This window comes from Anabrus simplex, chromosome 2, assembly GCF_040414725.1.
Source record: "Anabrus simplex isolate iqAnaSimp1 chromosome 2, ASM4041472v1, whole genome shotgun sequence".
NCBI classification, from domain to species: Eukaryota; Metazoa; Arthropoda; class Insecta; order Orthoptera; family Tettigoniidae; genus Anabrus; species Anabrus simplex.
The window spans coordinates 554,332,588-554,354,834 of NC_090266.1; the positions used below are offsets into that span (position 1 = coordinate 554,332,588).

Genomic DNA, 22,247 nt, shown 5'->3' on the forward strand with positions numbered 1-22,247 from the left:
GCTAATTTGCATGGTTATTTTATAGCAGTGATAAAGTTTTTTTATTATCTCAGGCAAAGCAGCTATATCCGTAAATGAACATGTCCATGTTTGTGTAAAGAACACGTGGACCTCGTGGAGTGATATGAAATGTTTGTTTATACCTATGTTACTTTTTCTATGGAATTTTAGTTCATTCCCTTTTTTCAAAATGAGCCTTCCTAAAATTAGGGTGCGGGGATTATTCACGTAAATATGGTATTAACACTCGTCACTTACCACAAAATATTTTAACAGCACTCACAATACACAACTGCACTTCCTTCTTCCTCATTTCTTAAGTTCACAAACACAATATATCCGTACCCATCATTTTAAAGATTTATACTGTACTTACTGTACTCATAACTAGGTCTGCCGGTGAATAAGAGACACCCCATGGGTGCTCATTTCGACAGGATTACTGACTGAATAAATACAAGTGGCAGGATTTGACATGAGGTTCGGAAATAAGAATATTTGATGTTCAGAGAATCTTATAACATATTTTATTCAAATAAAATAAACTTTTGCCATCCTGGTATCTATGATTATGGGAATGTTTTATAGGAAGGGGAGTTAGAGATTGGAATAACTTACCAAAGTAGATGTTCAATAAATTTCCAATTTCTTTGAAATCATTTAGGAAAAGGCTAGGAAAACAACAGATATTGAATCTGCCACCTGGGCGACTGCCCTAAATGCAGATCAGTATTGATTGATTGATTGATTGATTGATTGATTGATTGATTGATTGATTGATTGATTGATTGATTGATTGATTGATTGATAATTGCTACATTAAGCAAATTTACTGCTGATTCTTGAGGTGACATAAAAATAATTCTAACAAATGGGATGGTACACGTGACTTGTTTTGCCCTACAATTGTAACAGATGTTTTAGTTTTGTTTACATATTTCGTTTGTAATATTAATTTAATTATTTGAAATTTCAGTAATCTTGAAAAATGAGGGTGGTGTATCAAATTTCTTGAACAATCTGGAAAACACATTAAATTTTAATAAAGTGTATGAGATAAAAAAAATTAATGTTAAAAATTTACAGGTTTACTTCTTCTCATATAAAAATGTTAGTGAAGTTATATTTATTAAATATTTATTAACATTTAACTGTATCTTGAATTTGCTTTATATTATGTAAAAGTTAATTTGAGACGTCGAGTTTATATGCTCAAAGACTTTCCCACTTATCTCCTTGTGAGAACTAACATCTAACATTATTACGTGGTCGTCATAAGGAACTGAAATTATTACTCCTCAAAAACTCATTAAATCTAAATAATTCATCAATGTAGGAATACTGTCAAAAATTTATTAAATGCCACTAAAGTGTCACAGATTTTCCCCTCTGTCGACACATCACACCTGAAATCCACAAGAAATATCTTACCACTAGAAAATCTTACTAATTCTACAACTAACTACTGGAAAATTTCTAAAAATATTTACAATATCTACAAGTCACGTCCATGTACAAATTAACATCATCACCAGAGCCCGGATTTCAATGCAAATGCATGTTTTTTAAAATAAGCTAGCTACACTTCTCAAACTTTGCAAATATTCGTTTTACGGCTTAACAATTCCAAATAACCGTTCTTTTTCCGTGCATGTTTGCATGTTTTGGCATTTTTCGGAGAAAATTCATGCATAATACATATTTGGAAGATTTTGGATTTAATAGAGCATATTTGGATGTTTAATATTGCATGATATGACTTTTATTCTGACTTTGACGCATATATATTGTTAACCTGCATCATAGTGCATTTTCTGAATGTTAGTTTGCAGAATTTGGGACAATTTTTCACGTTGTAGGCTACAGTATGTCTATTACTGAGAGACGGAGAGAATGTATTCCTGGCATCATGTGTGACAACCATAGTTAGTAGCCTACATACGGTACAGGTCCTACAGTATAATGCAATTAACCAAACACTTTCTTATCTGTTGCTTGAGTAAACAATGACATAAGTCGGAAGGCCCCACGTCGAAATCTAATTCTTAGGAATAAGGTGTCCCAGTTTTACAGTTGTACATTGCTATAAATTGAACCTTAAATTGTGCATTAATCATTGATGGCTCATTTTTCGTCTGTTAGACGAACAAAAGAAACCTTGTATCACACTTCTGTGGTGCCGCGTTACTGGGATAGCAGCTTACAAATTCTGGTTTATCATTGAACCCTCTACCGTTGTTATCCTGGAATGTCCTATCCGGAACTCTCAATCGTCACACGTCTGTGTTATCGGAGCAAGCAATCGTTGCCACTTATTGAGGACATTCAAATGTGTCTGCAATCTTCGGATGGAGAAGCAGCTGCCGCAGATAGAGATAAGTTGAACAAACTAATTCATTCAAATCCTGATTTTGAATTCGTCAAGCTTATAAAAGACGTATTGTGGTGAAAATGCAAAAGACGTACAATTTGACCTCACTTTGTCCAAATGTCTTCATTGAATTATGCATCTATCACTTCTCGTGACGTAAAAAGATAATTTTCTGTGCTTTAAATATGTGCTGGCTGAATGATAAACGGATGAGCTTAAATCAAGACAATTTGGAGAAATTAGGGTAGTTTTTGTTAATGTTTCAAAAGGAACTGAATTTTGATAGTGCATATTTTCCAGTTTATTGTGCATGTTTTGCCATATGATAGTGCATGAATGCATGTATATTTTGAGATTTGATAGTGCATGGAAATCCGGGCTCTAATCATCACTCTCCATTAAGTCCATTTAGAAGTGTCATTATAAATGTGAAGTCTCCACGTGAATACGAATTCTGGGGATAAAAAGTGAGCTCACCTAGTATCGAACTATAATCTTATCAGGATATCTATTTGAGAATCTATTTTCCAAATTTAACGCCTTTCAGTAAGATTATCACATACATTAGAAATTGTGAATTAATGACTTCCATGAGTTATATCAGGATAAGCTTATTCCAAAATATTAAGGCTGAATTATGGAGTACAACGATCGACATAGACTTATTATTACCATTATCGGAAGACGATATCACAGTAACTACATCTCGTATAATCTCGACGAATCATTATCTATTTCCTACCATGATCAACATCATGTATTAGAAATATCGTCGCACTAACATGTGGCAATTCAATATCAAAGACTCATATCACATGTACTAATTCCACATAAATTCCACATACAATAACAGTATAATTACGACTAATATTCATCACAACCACATATCACACAATGTGTAGTCAGAAAATTATGTAAGAACATGTTATCATCCAGAAACAAGTCCTACTCCAATTAAATTCATCCTGATGACTAAATAAATCATTAAGAATTATATATCACGGCTCACGTACTCCTAATAGATCCATAATCTCAATCCGGAATTAATAACCTTGATGATATGCTATAATTACCACGAGGCACGTATAAAAGTCCAAATATCATGAAAATATTGAAAAATGTTGGAAAAATATTACCTCAATATATTCCTATAACACAGATTATCTCATTAATATAATGGAATTTGCAAAATAAGAAAGGATGGTTACGATAACTCATGGATAACTTCAACTGATCTGTCATTTCAGCGCAGTAACATGTGGTCAGGAATCTGAACAAGTACACAAATTAAATTCCAAGTCCTCTCTCACATATTAGGAAACAATCAATGAAATATCGTGAAAAAGAAATCAGCTACAGACTATAAGACCACTCCAAAGAAAGAATAAGAGTAGAAATAAAGTGTTACAAAGAACAGATATAAATAAGATGTTGTCGACTTAACTTGTACTGTAGTCTTCATGTTGAGCCTCTGGGGTCCTCAATCGAACATTCTAGGGTTGAAATCCTTGTATTTCTCCGCTGTTGGCGCCGGTCCATTGACTTAGAAATTCATGATGGAATGTGTGTAGTATCTGGCACAAACTCCCATCTTCTGACGATGAATGCTGTAGGGGTCCTCTTCCACTTTACACGTCCAGATGATTTAGCAGAAACTTGTACAGAATAAATTAGGAAAAATCCTGAGCACAATCCTGCAAGTTGTTATAGAAAAACACGTACTTTAATTAGTTATCTGTATCGTTTCGACGTCTGTTGGTTGAACACTGTAGTCGTAGGCTGGCACAATTTTAAGTAAGAGCTGCACGCTGGAAATACGTCCACTATCCCTGTAGATGGCTGTGTCTCCACTGACGTTCTGCGACGAAATAAGCAGCAGTTAGAAGTAAGGTGAAGTGAAGTGAGAAGTGAAGCAAAGTGAGAATGTGCGTGCGTATGACTCGCCTTAAGTAACGTAATACTCCACTCATCATAGGAAGTACGAGTTAATTCATGTGCTGAATTATTATCAGTTTCTTTAATTAAATTCACATTATTTTCTGCCAGTATACCATTCAAACTAAATATAAATTCAATTATTAATTATTACAATTCACATGTGATATCATTAACACCACCCAGTCAAGTTTCACTATTGTATATCTTCATAATTACACATATCACGCCATCGAAGATATTTAAAAATTTTCCTTTACTTTTAATCCAGTACGACTGCATGCGCATATTCTAGCTATTTTCTTCTCTCTTCACTTTTATTTCTATTTTTATTTTCCGAGCCAGCTAGAACTCACCCTTCACGTTGGAAACAGCTCGCCGACTTGCTCAAGGACAAGCGTGTGCCATGCCGAAAAAGACTAGACTCATGACACACTGCCCCATATCCAATCAGCTGACACACAGCATAGGTCACATTACTTCTTATGGTAATATCCTTTATACAAATTGAAACATGCATAACTTTCACAAAACATTCTAGCTGGTAACGACTAGGGGCCACAACCTGCCTTATGAATGGAAGCCACTTGTTTGCTAAGTGTATCCCTAACCTAACACACACTACTTCTTCAGTCTTGAGTCCTGGACTTCCTCTATTGCCACTACCATCTATAGAAGTTGGTTTGTCATTTCCCCGCAGCTCCAAGACATCAGCAACCAGGAATCAATGTACGAATTTCACTGACATATGTACAGGCTAGCTGTAGTATCCGTCGTTGACGGGACAGTTACTTAGCATGTGCATAATTACATTTTTGTCCACCCATCGCATTGTTCCCGCTATTCTGAGGCACATGAACTCCCTCTTGGTGAAATGTTTGGACAACTTATTGCTATGATCTTACTTGACCTTCTATTTAAACTGAAATACCAAGTTTCATTAAAACCCACCCATCCATTCTCCTTACAGACAAAATATTAAACTTAACTCGACATAGGTCGTTACAATGACGTCAGTATTCTTGTCAGAAGTTAACATTAACTGACTGGAATGTTGCAGTTAAAAGCAATACTATCATATGAAATGCCTGATCAAATGAAAAATGACATTTCTCATTTTCCATGGAGAGTACTACGCTGGTGTTCTAACAGTGCCAAGTTCCAGAGCTGAAATGACCAGACTGCAATCAGCTGTGAACAATCGTCTTCCGTTTTCCATTAATTATACACAGTACTCATTAAAAGCAGCGCATCACAATAGGGATCAAATACTATGATGAACCTGTGTGTTACATAATGGTACTTACAAGAACATTTATGAACCAGAGGAATGCCATGCTAAAAATAAAAAATAAAAAGTTATCTAACTCCCCAGCCACTTCCTGCCAGTACTCAAACAGTCTGTTTTACTCAGGACACAGCAGTAATCCCATTTATCGGGGATGAGTGGCAGCAGAAGAGACAAAACACATCACAACAAACAATGGTCAATATTAACCAATATTATAGGTTTTCAATATAGTAGGCCTTCACATTTAAGTTTCTTCCAACTCTGTGATATTATATAATAAACTCGAAAGGAATTATGTCTGGTTCCACCTTGTTCAGTGCTAATCAGATACCTAATATCTTAAAACTGATTATTATTACTATTAACATTTACAAATTGAACATAATTATTGGTACGTGTTTTGTTCTCTATATGGGACTCCTTCAGTCAATATAAAATGACAAAATAAGAGATACATAATTAAAAGAAATGTTTGAAAATACATTAGACGTTACACATTTTTTCCCCCACACCATCGGTCATTACAACAGTGTATCAGAAAATTTATAATAGTTCCACAATATTAGATCAATTGAAGGACATAGACTTGCATATCAAATTTACACTAGAAGTCGAAAACAATCACAAACTCAATTTCCTGGACCTTACAGTGATAAGAAATAACTATCGTACAAAATTTACAGAAAATTGACCTAAACCATTCATGCTATTAAAAAAAAAAAAAAAAAAAAAAACTCCCACCAGGCTCGATAGCTGCAGTCGCTTTAGTGCGGCCAGTATCCAGTATTCGGAAGATCGTGGGTTCGAGCCGCACTGTCGACAGCCCTGAAGATGGTTTTCCGTGGTTTCCCATTTTCACACCAGGCAAATGCTGGGGCTGTACATTAATGAAGGCCACGGCCGCTTCCTTCACACTCCTAGCCCTTTCCTGTCCCATCGTCGCCATAAGACCCATCTGTGTCGGTGCGACGTAAAGCCAATAGGAAAAAAAAAAAAAAAAAAAAAACCCTCTTATCGTCCAGGAATTCATAAAAAGGACACATTCCTCAGCTTACCCATTGTCACAAGATCTCAGTAAAGAATTCAACATTATTTATAAAATAGCAGAACAGAACAATGGAAAATAAGAACTAATAAGGAAATACACCAGAACATAGAATATATAACGGAAACAATAGGAAAAAGGAGATTACTATTTTTTGGACAACTGTAGAATGGTTGATAATGGATTGGCAAAACAGATATTCATGTACTTCTGGGAGAAAAGTCAACAACGAACTGGATACAAGAGGTCAAGAAAGATTTAGAAATAAATAACATAAGAGAACAGGAAATTATAGAAAGAGAGTTTTTAAAAAGAAAGTTTTAAGAATGGAAGGATTCCAAAGAAGAATGAAAAGGAAACCCAATGGTCTGAGGGGAGAATAAAGACCAATTCAATCATGAAGGAATACTTGAAAGAACAGAAGTGGAAAATACAAGGAAGGATGAATTGAAATTGACATGTGGTCCGTACGAGGTAAAAATCGCTTACACCACACAGAATACAAATCAAAACTTATTTTTTAATCACAACTCAATCAATTCAACTGATAATAAGTGTTCAAGCTCAGGTATATATAGACTCAGATGTTCAGTATGTAATTTTTCTTATGTTGGCCAAACTGGCCGCAGTTTCTCGACTAGATATGCAAAACATTATAACGCCCAAAAACATAATAAGTTCTCTGCGATGAGTAGCCACATGAAGGAAACAGGTCACAAATTTACTACCATAGATCGGGATTTACAAATCTGAAAAAGAATTGAAAAAGGTAAGATCATGACTGAATATGAAAACTTATACATCGTCCTAGATCAACAATTTAACAAAGACAAAAACTTAAATGACGTAGTAAATAACAAAAGTCCTCTTTACGAACAGATTCCAATTCTATTACAAAAACCATTCCTTCAGAATAGTAATTTTTATAAAATATTTAGCACCAAATTAGTAAACGCTCCCACCAATCTAACACGCACACTGTCCCCTCCCCTTCTCCCGCTGTTGGCAACTCCCCCTTACGCGCAACGAATAAGCCCTTAGCCACGCCTTCTCAAGCTCAACCTCCTCCACCAAGACTTCACAAGTACAACACGCAAAGTAAGAGCTCATTACAAGATATTAGAATCATTCCGTATTGACGGTTTTCACATTACAAAGGTGAAAAATGAGAGTATCCTTCTAATTCAATACAATAAATATTCCGTCATTAGACGGAGTAAACAAATTCAAACATGTTTCGGCTCGTTTGAGCCATCTTCAGTGAAAAATGAGGGGAGATTTGAAATAATTTACATAATATTAGTTGAAAAAAATGCTAAAAAACATAATGAAGGAGCAAATGAAAAAACAAACAAAAGAGAGCCTAGACGGAAACAAAATTAGCAACAAATATACAATATTTACATCAATATGCGGAGCAAAAAACAACTCACTGCGACAAAATTCAGTGAAAAGGTGTTAATTTAAAATAATAATTGAAACTAAAAGCTGTGTTAACCTGAGAAAACAAAGGAATGAAAAAAACAAATGATGCAGACGGAAATGAACAATAGTAGCACATGGTGAGGTTGTGGACCTCATAGTTTACAAAATATTGTTTAGTAACAATAACAAACAGGTTGAAATCATGTTTGAATTTGTTTACTCCGTCTAATGACGGAATATTTATTGTATTGAATTAGGAGGATACTCTCATTTTTCACCTTTGTAAAGTGAAGTAAGAGCTCGGCGACTGCCAGTTGCTCTAAAGCTCTCAACATAAGTTAACATCTCAGCGGTCGAAGGGGTAAGTGTCAACACTTTTCATTCAACTTCCACTATTTAGCCCCCTTATTCCAATTATGGTTCTTCATTCAATTTTCAAAATAACTCTTTAATTACAGAATTTCATCACACACTTGGCTACCCGCCGATTGACTTTTACTACAACAACGTTCCCTTTCGAATAGTACGCTCACTTCAACACGGCCAACAACAAATAGCCACACCCATCACAAGCTCTTCCCACAAATACTACATCAAAGAAGATGGCCTAATGACATCTACACAAACTCCAACATAGCCTACGGAACCAGCATTCTAACTAATATTATCTTAAAAAGAACCACGCCATATGAAAATTCTTCAAAATTTATAAGCATATAAATGAAAATCAATACTCATCAACTTCAAGAACCAAGAACTATCACCAATGCTCAACTTTCCTCCAGTTTTTAACAACACGCCATTTGATAATTAATTGGAATGTGTTTTCCGATTTTTAACTTTATTGTAATATCTTTTAATATCAAGAATCAACCACCTATGTCATAATTTTCAAATAATTGTCATGTTTTTAGACCCAAATATTAACATACCGGGCGAGTTGGCCGTGCACGTTGAGGCGCGCGGCTGTGAGCTTGCATCCGGGAGATAGTAGGTTCGAATCCCACTATCGGCAGCTCTGAAGATGGTTTACCGTGGTTTCCCATTTTCACACCAGGCAAATGCTGGGGCTGTACCTTAATTAAGGCCACGGCCGCTTCCTTCCAACTCCTAGGCCTTTCCTCTCCCATCGTCGCCATAAGACTTATCTGTGTCGAGCGACGTAAAGCCCCTAGAAAAAAGAAAAAAAATATTAACACAAATATTATTAAGTAATAGTATACTATATTTTATTGTAATAGTTGTTTAACGATCTCTAATCCATTTCACAAGACATAGTTACTTTTTAATAGTATTCATGTCATTTCCAATCAGGTACCTGATCTATTCCTAAGGTAAAAATATGGCAGATGATGCCTGCTATGGATAAGCGAAACATGTACCATCCAATGTATTAATTTTATGTTAACAATTTTGATAAGGACAAAGTCCTAATTACTGAGCTCAATAGCTGCAGTCGCTTAAGTGCGGCCAGTATCCAGTATTCGGGAGATAGTAGGTTCGAACCCCACTGTCGGCAGCCCTGAAAATGGTATTCCGTGGTTTCCCATTTTCACACCAGACAAATGCTGGGGCTGTACCTTAATTAAGGCCACGGCCGCTTCCTTCCCACTCCTAGCCCTTTCCTGTCCCGTCGTCGCCATAAGACCTATCTGTGTCGGTGCGACGTAAAGAAACTAGCAAAAAAAAAAAAGTCCTAAGATTGTGTTGTATTGAATAGATGGGTAAACAATAAAAACATATTAGTGTTATTTAATATATATACTTTCAATACGGATCCAAGAATGAATTTTATCTCGTGTAACAAACAGGTCTTACAGCGACGATGGGATAGGAATGGGCTAGGAGTGGGAAGGAAGCGGCCATGGCCTTAATTGAGGTGTGAAAAGGTGTGAAAATTGTTTTCAGGGCTGCCGGCAGTGGGGTTCGAACCCACTATCTCCCGGATGCGAGCTCACAGCTGCGCGCCCCTAACCGCACGGCCAACTCACCCTGTGGAAGGATTACTTTGATGAACTCCTGAATGTGGGAAGAGTTGAATATGAGATGATAGAGGTAGAGTGTGAGGAGGCAGAATCCAACAGCAAAATCACAATGAAAGAAGTTGAGACTGCAGTCGAATGAAAGTGGGAAAAGCAGTAGGATTAGATAAATTGTGTGTGAAAATGATAAAAGGATATGTTGGTCTGCATTGGCTGTATAGGCTATTTTGATGTATTTGGAAAGAAAAATCAGTTGATATATAGATGTTGATTCCCATAGGGAATCTGAAATATTTGTTCCTAATGAGTAAATTTATAATACCAATATAAATGGTCCGTTATTGGACATTATAAATTTTCCGGCTAACTCATTCCTGGTTGCCAGCGTTTCGCCCTCGTGTGCTAGGCTGGGCTCATCAGTTGGTACCTAGCACACCTACCAAGACGCTGGCTAGTGCATATCATGGAGGCCACGGCATGGGCTAATTGTAGCCAACGGCAGTGCCAATGCACTATGAGAGACTTTGTCTCATTATCAAAAATTGATGCCCGCTTGGCCATCAGATGATATAGATGTTGATTCCCATAGGGAATCTGAAATATTTGTTCCGAATGAGTAAATTTATAATACCATTATAAATGATCCGTTATTGGACATTATAAATTTTCCCACTATCGGCAGCCCTGAAAATGGTTTTCCGTGGTTTCCCATTTTCACACCAGGCAAATGCTGGGGCTGTACCTTAATTAAGGCCACGGCCGCTTCCTTCCAACTCCTAGGCCTTCCCTATCCCATCGTCGCCATAAAACCTATCTGTGTCGGTGCGACGTAAAGCCCCTAGCAAAAAAAAAAAAAAAAAAAAAAAAAAAGAAAGCAGTCTTTCTTGATAACGTCAATCAGCCCACAATTGATTCACTCTAGACTGCCTCCAGACTAACTAATTCCACACTCCCACAATTGCGCTGTTATATAGGCGAGAAGGTGATTCTAGTAGCTTCTACTCCCACATCGTTCTGGGTGCTTGATCTATTGTTAATCAGCTTCCAGCTTCTTTAGGAGCTTCCTCATCGTGGGCCACAGCAATTTGCCACCACTGCTTTGCTCGCTGCTGGCCCTGTCCACAGTGTTACCTCAGTGCTGTGATTATTACCTCTCGCTAGCATTCTTGCCAGCCTTCATTGTCACAATATTCTCCTCCATTTGCCTCGCATGTCCCCACTATCAAAGCTGGTTTATACCTGCAGCTTCATACACTAAGTTTATTTCTAACAGCCTTTGTTTCCTCATTTCAAGTATGCTCCTGCCATTGTTCCCAGCTATTTATATAAGCAATCATTCTTGCTACTTTCATGTCTGTTACTTTTGACTTACGAATAAGATAACCTGAACCCACCAACTTTTCATTCCTGTGCAGGTAAGACAGTGTGAAAGCAGACTTGCTTCTTTTGTACAGAATACAATTTATCACAGCTGCGAGCGCACTGCATCCGCTTTGCTGGACCTTGATTCAATTTCACTCTACTATCCTGGGAGGGTACTCATCCTGAGTACTTGAAATAATCTGCCATAAAATGGGGCAAATCCAATAAAAAATTGGCAGTTAAAAAATCCATTCACTACACTTAAATTGCAATGTAAATTTGAATTTATTATTATTCAACTTTGATGATGTTAGATCCACAAATTAATGTATGTTTTGTTCATATTTTCACGTGTTATTTACATTTAATTGTTGATAGGTTTCACCTGACAAGTTGGAGTTAATCTGATCACTAACTTATTTTGAATATAGAATGGAATCAATCTACCAATGTGGGAATCCGATCACTATTTTTAGTTTTAAAAAGTATGTTAAGTATTAACAGTGTATGAAATGTCAATACAGTCTAAGTTTGTAAAGATAGTACAATACACTTAACTCTAACATTTGTGTTATACAAAACACTTGAATTACAAATGATTCCAAAACAAATTTCAAATTGCCTAATTTCCTATTAGTAAAATGATATACTGTGAACATTAGGGATAATTTACTCATTATCACTAATATTTTTTGCATTAGATAGACAATATATACCACACCCTCTACCTTCACATTACCTAAATGCGATATAGAGGAGCAAATAAAAATAAAGGAGGAGGATAAAGAGAGTGCAGAATTAAAGCAATATGATTTCATCACCATCAAGTTTCTCACAAAAAAGGGGTTATTATTATTACCATTATTAATGAGATACACAGAAACTGTGCAAATACATTATCGCAGTTTTAAACTTTGATATATAGAATTACTGGCTTATCTCTCTTTTGACATTTGAGAATGTGGTATCTCCCACAGAAAAGGCTACATAGTTCATAGGTACATCCAGATTCAGGTTGGTGGTGCCATTTGATCTTGCAGATTTTGTAGTTACAGCCCTGCACTGCCAGAGAGTTTCCAAAATTTCGGAGCTCTTGATTCTTGCCTGTCTAAGATCGGTTCATCGTGGCCTCTGTTGAATGGAATTCCAGCTAAATATTCTTACACTTTTCTTCTCTTTATTGTAGTCTCCTGTGGGGCTAAATTCCGGCACCTCGGCACCTCCAAAAATCGTAAAAGTAGTTAGTGGGACATGAAATCAATAACATTATTATTATTCTTTCTTGTAGTAGTCTCGTCCAGCAAAATGTAACTGTCGCCTCAAATTTCAGTCATAAATCTTCAATTAGGAATGTCTCCATAAAAAAGAGGGTTAGATATTTGTAATTTGTTAGCAGTGTTAATCCATATGAAATAATGTTTTTGAGAAAGGAAGTTGGTGATAGTAAAGATAAATTTGTCTTTCTGGAAAACAAACATGCACCTGAGGCAGAAAAAGCACAAATTTTTCAAAAGGTTGTGCTAGGATATTTATTTCCGAGTTTGTCCCAAAATTTTCTTACTAACCCAGCAAAATTGCATTACAATAAATAGATGCAGATAGTGTTAAAATGGTGTTAACTATGCACATGAAAATGGAGAGTAGTATTTAAGATGTTCGTATGATAGTATAAATATCATAACCTGACAATTCTGCAGTTGAGGTACTTGTCGGCAACAGAAGTTATTTGACCAGTGTTTTAACTTCACGAGTCCTGCACACATGAGAAAAATCTGCTGACAGTGGCAATTGTTAGTACTGTGCACTTCAACTTACCATTAATTTAGACCAGTTCGTCTACAACTCAAAACAGTGATCAGCTATGGGACTGTTGTTATGGTACATCATTTCCTATTGTTGAAAAATACGCAAATGATTGGAATCGCCCCATTTTATGGTACTTGTCCTAGTTTTATATTTCAGACATTACATTTAATCCTCTTAGGTATCTTCCCTACTGATATTACTTCAGTATTCAAAATGCTAATTTTTATGTCACTGCAATCATCATCATCATCATCATCAGTTCCTATTGCCATATAAATCAGTCCTTGCCAAAGGATGGGCGGTACTCCTTGAGTAATCCCAGCTTAATTTCAGAAACTTTTTGCTAGAAGGACATTTGTATCAGAAAATTGTATTGATGTTTCAGTTCAATATGAACAACATATTGTCCATTATTTCTTTGGGGGAACTGGTTGGTAAATCTCTATATACATTATTTCCTTTTCCAATTTCCTTGAGCTACTAGAAAGAGCTGAAGAAAGAGCTCTATCCTGTCAAGAATCAAATGCTATTTTATAATTATTTATGAAATTAAAATGAAAAACTCTTGTTTCAGAGCATGCTCAGTGCAAATCAGATGAGACAGTTAAGACTGCAGATTATGGCATACAGACTTTTAGCACGCAATCAGCCTCTTACAAATCAGTTGGCAATAGCAGTTCAAAGCCAACAACAGACTGAACATTCCACTTCTCGAGTACTAAATGGTACTGATCAAGGTAAAAATTTATTTTATATGTATTTTATAAATATTTTTTTTCATATACAGTATAAATAATGAAACTACTTTGCCTGTCAGTCATCATTGAACTTCATATTGTGTGTAGAATTAAAATGATTTTCCTGTAAACTAACTCTGTAGTTTCAAATTTGATATGTACTGTTCTGAATGGGGTTGCCCAGGTGGAAGATTCCCTGTCAAATGTTTACGTAGTCTTTTCTTAAATTATTTCAAAGAACCTGGAAATTTACCTTTTACCTCTTAATGTTTGTGCAGGAAGTGGTGGTGGAAATAGTGGGCTACCACAAACTGGTCGACCATCTGGATCAGGACCTGGACAGACGCCAGTTCAGGGTCAGCTTCAAACTTCTCCTTTGGCCACATCAAGTTGTGCTACATCAGGGGTTGCTGCAGGAACTCGAACAATAGCAGCCCCAGGCCAAGTACCAGCACCTCTCCCTCAGCAGAAACAAAATTGTGTAACACCCCTTGTAAAACCAGCTGGTTTGGACCCCGTTATCATTCTTCAGGAACGTGAGAACAGGTATTTGATTTCTTCCTTGTCTCTTGGGGTTGGTAAATTAATTGTGTCCTTGCATGAGAACCTATCACTGTTATTACAAAGTACTGAAATAACTAACTGGCTGGTGCTTTATGGAGTTGCTGCATATATTATGTGTAGAATTAAAATTATTTTCCTGTAAACTAACTCTGTAGTTTCAAATTTGACATGTGCTGTTCTGAATGGGGTTAACCCTGTTCCAGGTTTCATATACAGTCACTGTTCATTAGTTTGACCGTAATGACATAATGTTCTGGAATGATATTTCTTTTCCTCTCCAGTTTTCATGTACAGTCACAGTTCTTTAGTTTGACCATAATAACTGAAATTAAGATTTGGAATGGTATCTCTATTCCTCTGTGGCTTTTGTATACAGTCACTATTCATTAATTTGGCTATGGCTTAAAGTAAGTTCTGGAATAGTATCTCTTGTCCTCCCCAGTTTTCATGAAGACTCCCTATTCTTTAATTTGACCATAGTTTGTTTTCAGACAGTTTCTGCACACAGTACATGAAGCTAATGATTAGTAATGCTCCCACCAGGTGAGTTGGCTGTGTGGTTAGGGCTGCGCAGCTGTGAGCTTGCATCCTGGAGATAGTGGGTTCGAACCCCACTTTCAGCAGCCCTGAAGATGGTTTTCCGTGGTTTCCCATTTTCACACCGGGCAAATGCTGGGCTATACCTTAATTAAGGCCATAGCCACTTCCTTCCCACTCCTAGGCATTTCCTATCCCATCGTCACCATAAGACGTATCTGTGTCGGTGCGACGTAAAGCCAATTGTAAAAAAGAAAAGACAAAAAGCAATGCTCCAGCTCATAAAATTAACAAAAGCACCTTATTTCAAGATCTTGGGAACCTTTTTAAACCTTATTTCCAGTTAATTACAGAGGAAATCACCACTAGAGTCATCACAGTGACACTGGTTGTTTTACAGATTCTACATGCTATCCTGCTAAGAGGGTATACACACATTTTTTTTGTTCCGGGTGAGTTGGCCGTGCGGTTAGGGGCGCTCAGCTGTGAGCTTGCATCTGGGAGATAGTCGGTTCGAACTCCACTGTCGGCAGCACTGAAGATGGTTTTCAGTGGTTTCCCATTTTCACACCAGGCAAATGCTGGGGCTGTACCTTAATTAAGGCCACGGCCGCTTCCTTCCCATTCCTTGCCCTTTCCTATCTCATCGCTGTGTCGGTGCGATGTAAAGCAACTAGCATATTTTTTTAAAAATATTGGACACACCTGATGTTTGTAATTCTGAATAGTGCTGGGCTGAGTGGCTCAGACGGTTGAGGCGCTGGCCTTCTGGCCCCAACTTGGTATGTTCGATCCTGGCTCAGTCCAGTGGCATTTGAAGGTGCTCAAATAAATCAGTCTTGTGTCTGTAGATCTACTGGCATGTAAAAGAACTCCTGCGGGACAATATTCCAGCACCTCGGCATCTCCAAAAGCATTCAAAAATGGTTAGAGGGATGTAAAAAACAATATTATTATTATTATTATTATTATTATTATTATTATTATTATAGAGGGTTTGTTGTTGTATAGCCTTATCAATAGAAAGTAAAGAGTACAAGTTTGTAGTTAAAAGTGACTGTTGCTATCATGATCACAGCTGCATGGCCTATTAAGAATGTAAAATCAGAGCCACAGGAATGTGGCTTTTCATTTGAGAAATCCAGTATGTATTGGCCGAGATTCAAACCACATCTACCATAATGATAAGCCATTGATGATATGACGTGGATATCACACCCCTTCTGATTTCATTTAGCTTCATTTGGTAGAGTATTTAATTCACAAGCATGCTTCTCCAGTTATTACTCTACCTCCAATCCAGATGGTGATAAACAGAGTAATTGTTATGGAATGTCTGTAAATTATTTTACTGATTAATGAAGAAAGCTAGTTTTAGCAGAAAGTATAGGAAAACATCGTCCAAATAAACAAATTAATATAACTTTTAAGTTTTTCGGTGTGTTGAAGCACGCATTATATCACTAGAACACTATAACATACCTGTAAAAGAACACACTAATAACAGATGGACATGTTTCATTCTACACGAAAATCCTCAGATCCTATCAAATCACCTATAAGCATGTATATATGTATAGTATTGTTTACATTGCATAAACTTTTCACTGATTGTGAGTGGGTGATATTATGAACAAGTGTGACAAATTATGTGAATATTGTAGTTCGGTATTATTATGTGTTAATGCAACTGTAAGCTCTATGGAAGCTGCTTTTGGTAGTTCCTGGAAAGGATGAGTGACAATTACAATAGGATGAAAAGGAATGTCCACCTATTCAATACACATTTTATTTGTGATTATACAAACATCACACTGTGGTACTAGTTTTGACAATAATCCAGGTTGTCTTCAGCCATGTATATTTAAAATTGACAAATATATTTAAACTTATTGTGTCCTTGAAACAATTATAAAACTTGTTCTTAAAATATAATGGTACATTTAAGTTAAACCATTGTAGTAATACAATTATAAAACTTGTTCTTAAAATATAATGGTACATTTAAGTTACACCATTGTAATAATACTATGGGGAACATGAATTAAAATTATATTCTTAAGTAGTAAAATTACTTACACGTGACATCACATATGTATTAAAATTTTTGATGAATGTTGTGATTCACCTCATCAGATGTCATTTTAATTAAATCTTGATAAAATGTTACTTAAAGTCAATTAATTTTTAACATTCAGTCTTATTAAGACTGAGACTCCTGGAAGAAGGTTGAAGAAAGAATGTAATGAGACTTGTGAACAAATGATATGAAGAAGTTCAAGTTATTCCATTAGGATTTCTGTATTTCTCTATTAAAAATGTGATTCATATTGGAGTATGGTTACAGTGGGTGTTGTGTTCTACGTAAGATGCATTAGTCACTTAACAAGACCGTATTGTACTGGGCGAGTTGGCCGTGTGCGTAGAGGCGCGCGGCTGTGAGCTTGCATCCGGGAGATAGTAGGTTCGAATCGCACTATCGGCAGCCCTGAAGATGGTTTTCCGTGGTTTCCCATTTTCACACCAGGCAAATGCTGGGGCTGTACCTTAATTAAGGCCACGGCCGCTTCCTTCCAACTCCTAGGCCTTTCCTATCCCATCATCGCCATAAGACTTATCTGTGTCGGTGAGACGTAAAGCCCCTAGCAAAAAAAAAAAAAAAAAAAAAAGGACCGTATTGTGAATGATAACAAATTTAATGTATATTTTTCAAGATCCAACAAAATGTTAATTAATAAGATGAACCATGCTAATTACAACTTTAATATTTTATGAATCATAACATGGTCACATTTTTAATACAGAAATATTGAATGTTAATTCATCTTCATTATGGAATAACATGAACTACTACTTCGTATCATTGGTTCACAAGTCTCATTACATCCTTTTTTCAACCTTCTTCCAGGTGTCTCTGTTGCTTATCAAGACTGACTTGCAAAAAATAATAGACTTTAACATTTATCAAGATTTAGTTAAAGCAACGTCTGATGAGATGAATCACAACATTCGTCAATAAATACATTATGTGACGTCACTTGGACGTAATTTTTGATGCAACTGAATATAACTTGGAAACATTATTCTCTCACCCATGGGTAAATAATGTAAGTATCGGAGCTCGAATTATTATTACTATTATTATTATTATTATTATTATTAATGTATGACTATGAGGTGTTTACATCCGGTTAGTGTTGGTATTATTATTACATCATATGTACATACGATACGATTGTGTTGTTTGTGATGTTATGTCATGAAACGTGCTGTACATAAATATTTACATGATTTCAATTAATGTAAATACCTGTAAATTATTATTATTATATAATATCAGCTGTATATGATGTGTAATCTGCTACAGAATTGTGAAACACATTGTAACATCCAGAATGACTCTAGATCAGACGATTTGATGGATAGAGAAACTGAAGTAATAGATGGCATTAGTGATCATGTAGCTGTTTTGGTCGTAGTCCAAAATAAATGTGATAGAAAGGAAGGTCTTAAAAGTAGGACTGTTAGGCAGTATCATATGGCTGATAAAGCAGGCATGAGGCAGATTCTAAAATGTAACTATGATCGGTGGAAAACGGTAAATAAAAATGTAAACAGACTCTGGGATGGGTTTAAAGCAATTGTTGAGGAATGTGAAAACAGATTTGTACCTTTAAAGGTGGTAAGGAATGGTAAAGACCCACCTTATTAGAATAGAGAAATAAAGAGACTAAGAAGGAGGTGCAGATTGGAAAGAAATAGAGTTAGAAATGGCTGCGGAAGAAAGGAGAAATTGAAGGAGCTTACTAGGAAATTGAATCTAATAAAGAAGGCAGCTAAGGATAACATGATGGCAAGCATAATTGGCAGACATACAAATATTAAGTGAAAAATGGAAGGGTATGTATAGGTATTTTAAGGCAGAAACAGGCTCCAAGAAGGACATTCCAGGAATAATTAATCAACAAGGGGAGTGTGAATGTGAGGATTTTCAAAAGGTAGAAGTATTCAGTCAGCAGTATGTAAAGATTGTTGGTTTCAAGGATAATGTCCAGATAGAGGAGGAGACTAATGCTAAAGAAGTACTAAAATTTACATATGATAACAATGACATTTGCAATAAGATACGAAAGTTGAAAACTAGAAAAGTGGCTGGAATTGATAAGATTTCTGGGGATATACTAAAGACAATGGGTTGGGATATGGTACCATATGTGAAGTATTTATTTGATTATTGTTTGGTTGAAGGAGCTATACCAAATGAATGGAGAGTTGCTATAGTAGCCCATGTGTATAAAGGAAAGTCGATAGACATACAGCTGAAAATTACAGGCCAGAAAGTTTGACATGCATTGCACGTAAGCTTTGGGAAGGCATTCTTTCTGATTATATTAGACATGTTTGTGAAATTAATAACTGGTTCGATAGAAGGCAGTTCGGATTTAGGAAAGGTTATTCCACTGAAGCTCAACTTGTAGGATTCCAGCAAGATATAGCATATATCTTGGATTCAGGAGGTCAAATGGACTGTATCGCGATTGACCTGTCTAAAGCATTTGATAAGGTGGATCATGGGAGGCTGCTGGCAAAAATGAGTGCAATTGGACTAGACAAGAGAGTGACTGAATGGATTGCTATATTTCTAGAAAATAGATCTCAGAGAATTAGAGTAGGTGAAGCTTTATCTGGCCCTGTAATAATTAAGAGGGGAATTCCTCAAGGCAGTATTATTGGACCTTTTTCTTATATATATATAAAGGATATGAATAAAGAAGTGGAATCAGAGGTAAGACTTTTTGCGGATGATGTTATTCTGTATAGAGTAATAAATAAGTTACAAGATTGTGAGCAACTGCAACGTGACCTCAATAATGTTGTGAGATGGACTGCAGGCAATGGTATGTTGATAAACGGGGTTAAAAGTCAGGTTGTGAGTTTCACAAATAGGAAAAGTCCTCTCAGTTTTAATTACTGCATTGATGAGGTGAAAGTGTCTTTTGGGGATCATTGTAATTATCTAGGTGTTAATTTATGGAAAGATCTTCATTGCTGTAATCACATAAATGGGATTGTAAGTAAAGGGTACAGAGTGTGTTATGAGGGTGTTTAGGGGTTGTAGTAAGGATGTAAAGGAGAGGGCATATAAGTCTCTGGTAAGACACCAACTAGAGTATGGTTCCAGTGTATGGGACCCTCACCAGGATTACCTGATTCAAGAACTGGAAAAAATCCAAAGAAAAGCAGCTTGATTTGTTCTGGGTGATTTCCGACAAAAGAGTAGCGTTTCAAAAATGTCGCAAAGTTGGGGCTAGGAAGAATTGGGAGAAAGAAGACGAGTTGCTCGACTAAGTGTTATGTTAATAATAAATGTAAGAAATTTATTTTAACTTCAACCTATTCAATGCATTACAAGATGTTAAACTTTTTAGTTAAACATCGTTAAAATAGTTGAGACATGTTTCGCCCTTTTTTTGGGGCATCATCAGTCATATCAATACCTCAAAGTTCTACCAGATGTCTGGTTGGAAAAATTGTAAAAACATGTTGCATGAGTGAATACATTAAAAAAAAAAAAAACTTATATCTTATCATTAACAAAATATCAAATTAATTAAAAATATGTTGCATTACTGAATATGCTTCTTAATTTTCACTTAAACAAGGCTGTCTTGTGTAGCGAATGACAATAGTGATTGTCTAAAATCTTATGTACCGAACTCGATAGGTGCAGTCGCTTAAGTGCGGCCAGTATCCAGTCATAAGGAGATAGTGGGTTCTAGCCCCACTGTCGGCAGCCCTGAAGATTGTTTTCCGTGGTTTCCCATTTTCACACCAGGTAAATGCCGGGGCTGTACCTTAATTAAGGCCACGGCCGTTTCCTTCCAATTCCTAGGCCTTTCCTATCCCATCGTCGCTATAAGACATATGTGTCGGTGCGACGTAAAGCAAAAAAAAAAAAATCTTATTCGATGCCAAAGTTCAAAGACAGTTTAAAATTTATATACAAATATTGGGAATGAATGCAGAATACATATCGTCCCTGCTCTGGCAAACTAACGAATCTGAAAATTGTCAAAAGGTTAGGAGAGCTGAAAGAAGTTGTGATTACTCATGTCAAATCAGTTTTTATATTTAATTACTGGTTTTATGTGTTAGGCATACAGAATGAGCTGCAGATGTGAGACTTTGTCAGAGGGTAGACAATATATAAATAACAAAATCTAGACCAGAACTTCAGAACTACAGATTCCTTAGTTTGTCAGTTTCGCTAGTTTGCCAGAGCAGGGACGATATAATCACAATTACTGTACATGTATTTTACATGTGAAATAATGTGGAAAAGCATTCCAAATTTGTGCTGATTTCACTTAAATTTGATCTTAATGTTACATTCATGATGTGATCTAATGGAATTAGCATCAAAATATGAATGTTTGTATGTGATTTATGACCAGCTTACGTGAAAACATTGCATTACGTCGTAATTCAATCTAGATGTCTGAGTTGCATAATCATACTTTGGACCCAAACAAGTTAGTTCGCTGAAGTATCCATGGGCTATTCAACTCCATTGGACACTCTCTGTGGAACGGAGTGCCTAGTGCATGTAAACAACAGTTTATATATGGTTCAAATTCAGCCTATGTTGAAGTAGTTGGACTAATGGCTTGAGTGAGGGCAGTTTAAGTGTCGTTAATATCTTCTTGTATGACTAATATTTTGAAGTTTTGACGGTGTGTTTCAGTTGCTGGAATGTGGGATGTCGGTTTATTAGTTGAATGGGTGACAGTCAATACATTGTGCGATGTAATTAATGTTGAGCTGTCTTACGTATGTGAAAATCTTTCGTGTTGTTGGGCTGTTAACTTATTGCCAAAAGGTTTTTGAAGCACTGCTATGCAAAACCTTAAATAAGTTTAATTTACCATATAATGTGTTCTTTTGACATTACCAATATATACTCGAACATTCCCGCTGAGGAAACTATAGAAATTATATGAAATAATCTATCCGAACACAGCACTTTAAGTCTTTTAGAAATAGAAGAATGTTTAAAATTGCTAAACTTCGTCCTCCATAATAATTATTTCACCTTTAACAACAAGATATACAAACAGGAAGGTCTAGCCATGGGAGACCTCATCTCAGGAATACTCGCCAAAATTTACATGGATAATCTCGAAAATAGTGA

The 22,247-nt window shown here is 36.2% G+C and overlaps 1 protein-coding gene across 7 annotated transcripts in view; it reads left to right on the forward strand.

The window, feature by feature from the left end:
* The window catches only part of LOC136864217 (ATP-dependent helicase brm), a 510,653-nt gene that overhangs the window by 69,251 nt on the left and 419,155 nt on the right, over positions 1-22,247 (forward strand). For all 7 annotated transcript variants that reach the window (XM_067140929.2, XM_067140932.2, XM_067140934.2 and 4 more), the window contains exons 4-5: positions 13,792-13,954; positions 14,233-14,500. In XM_067140929.2, coding sequence (XP_066997030.2) covers positions 13,792-13,954; positions 14,233-14,500 — 431 coding nt within the window. The remainder of the gene's footprint in view (positions 1-13,791; positions 13,955-14,232; positions 14,501-22,247) is intronic.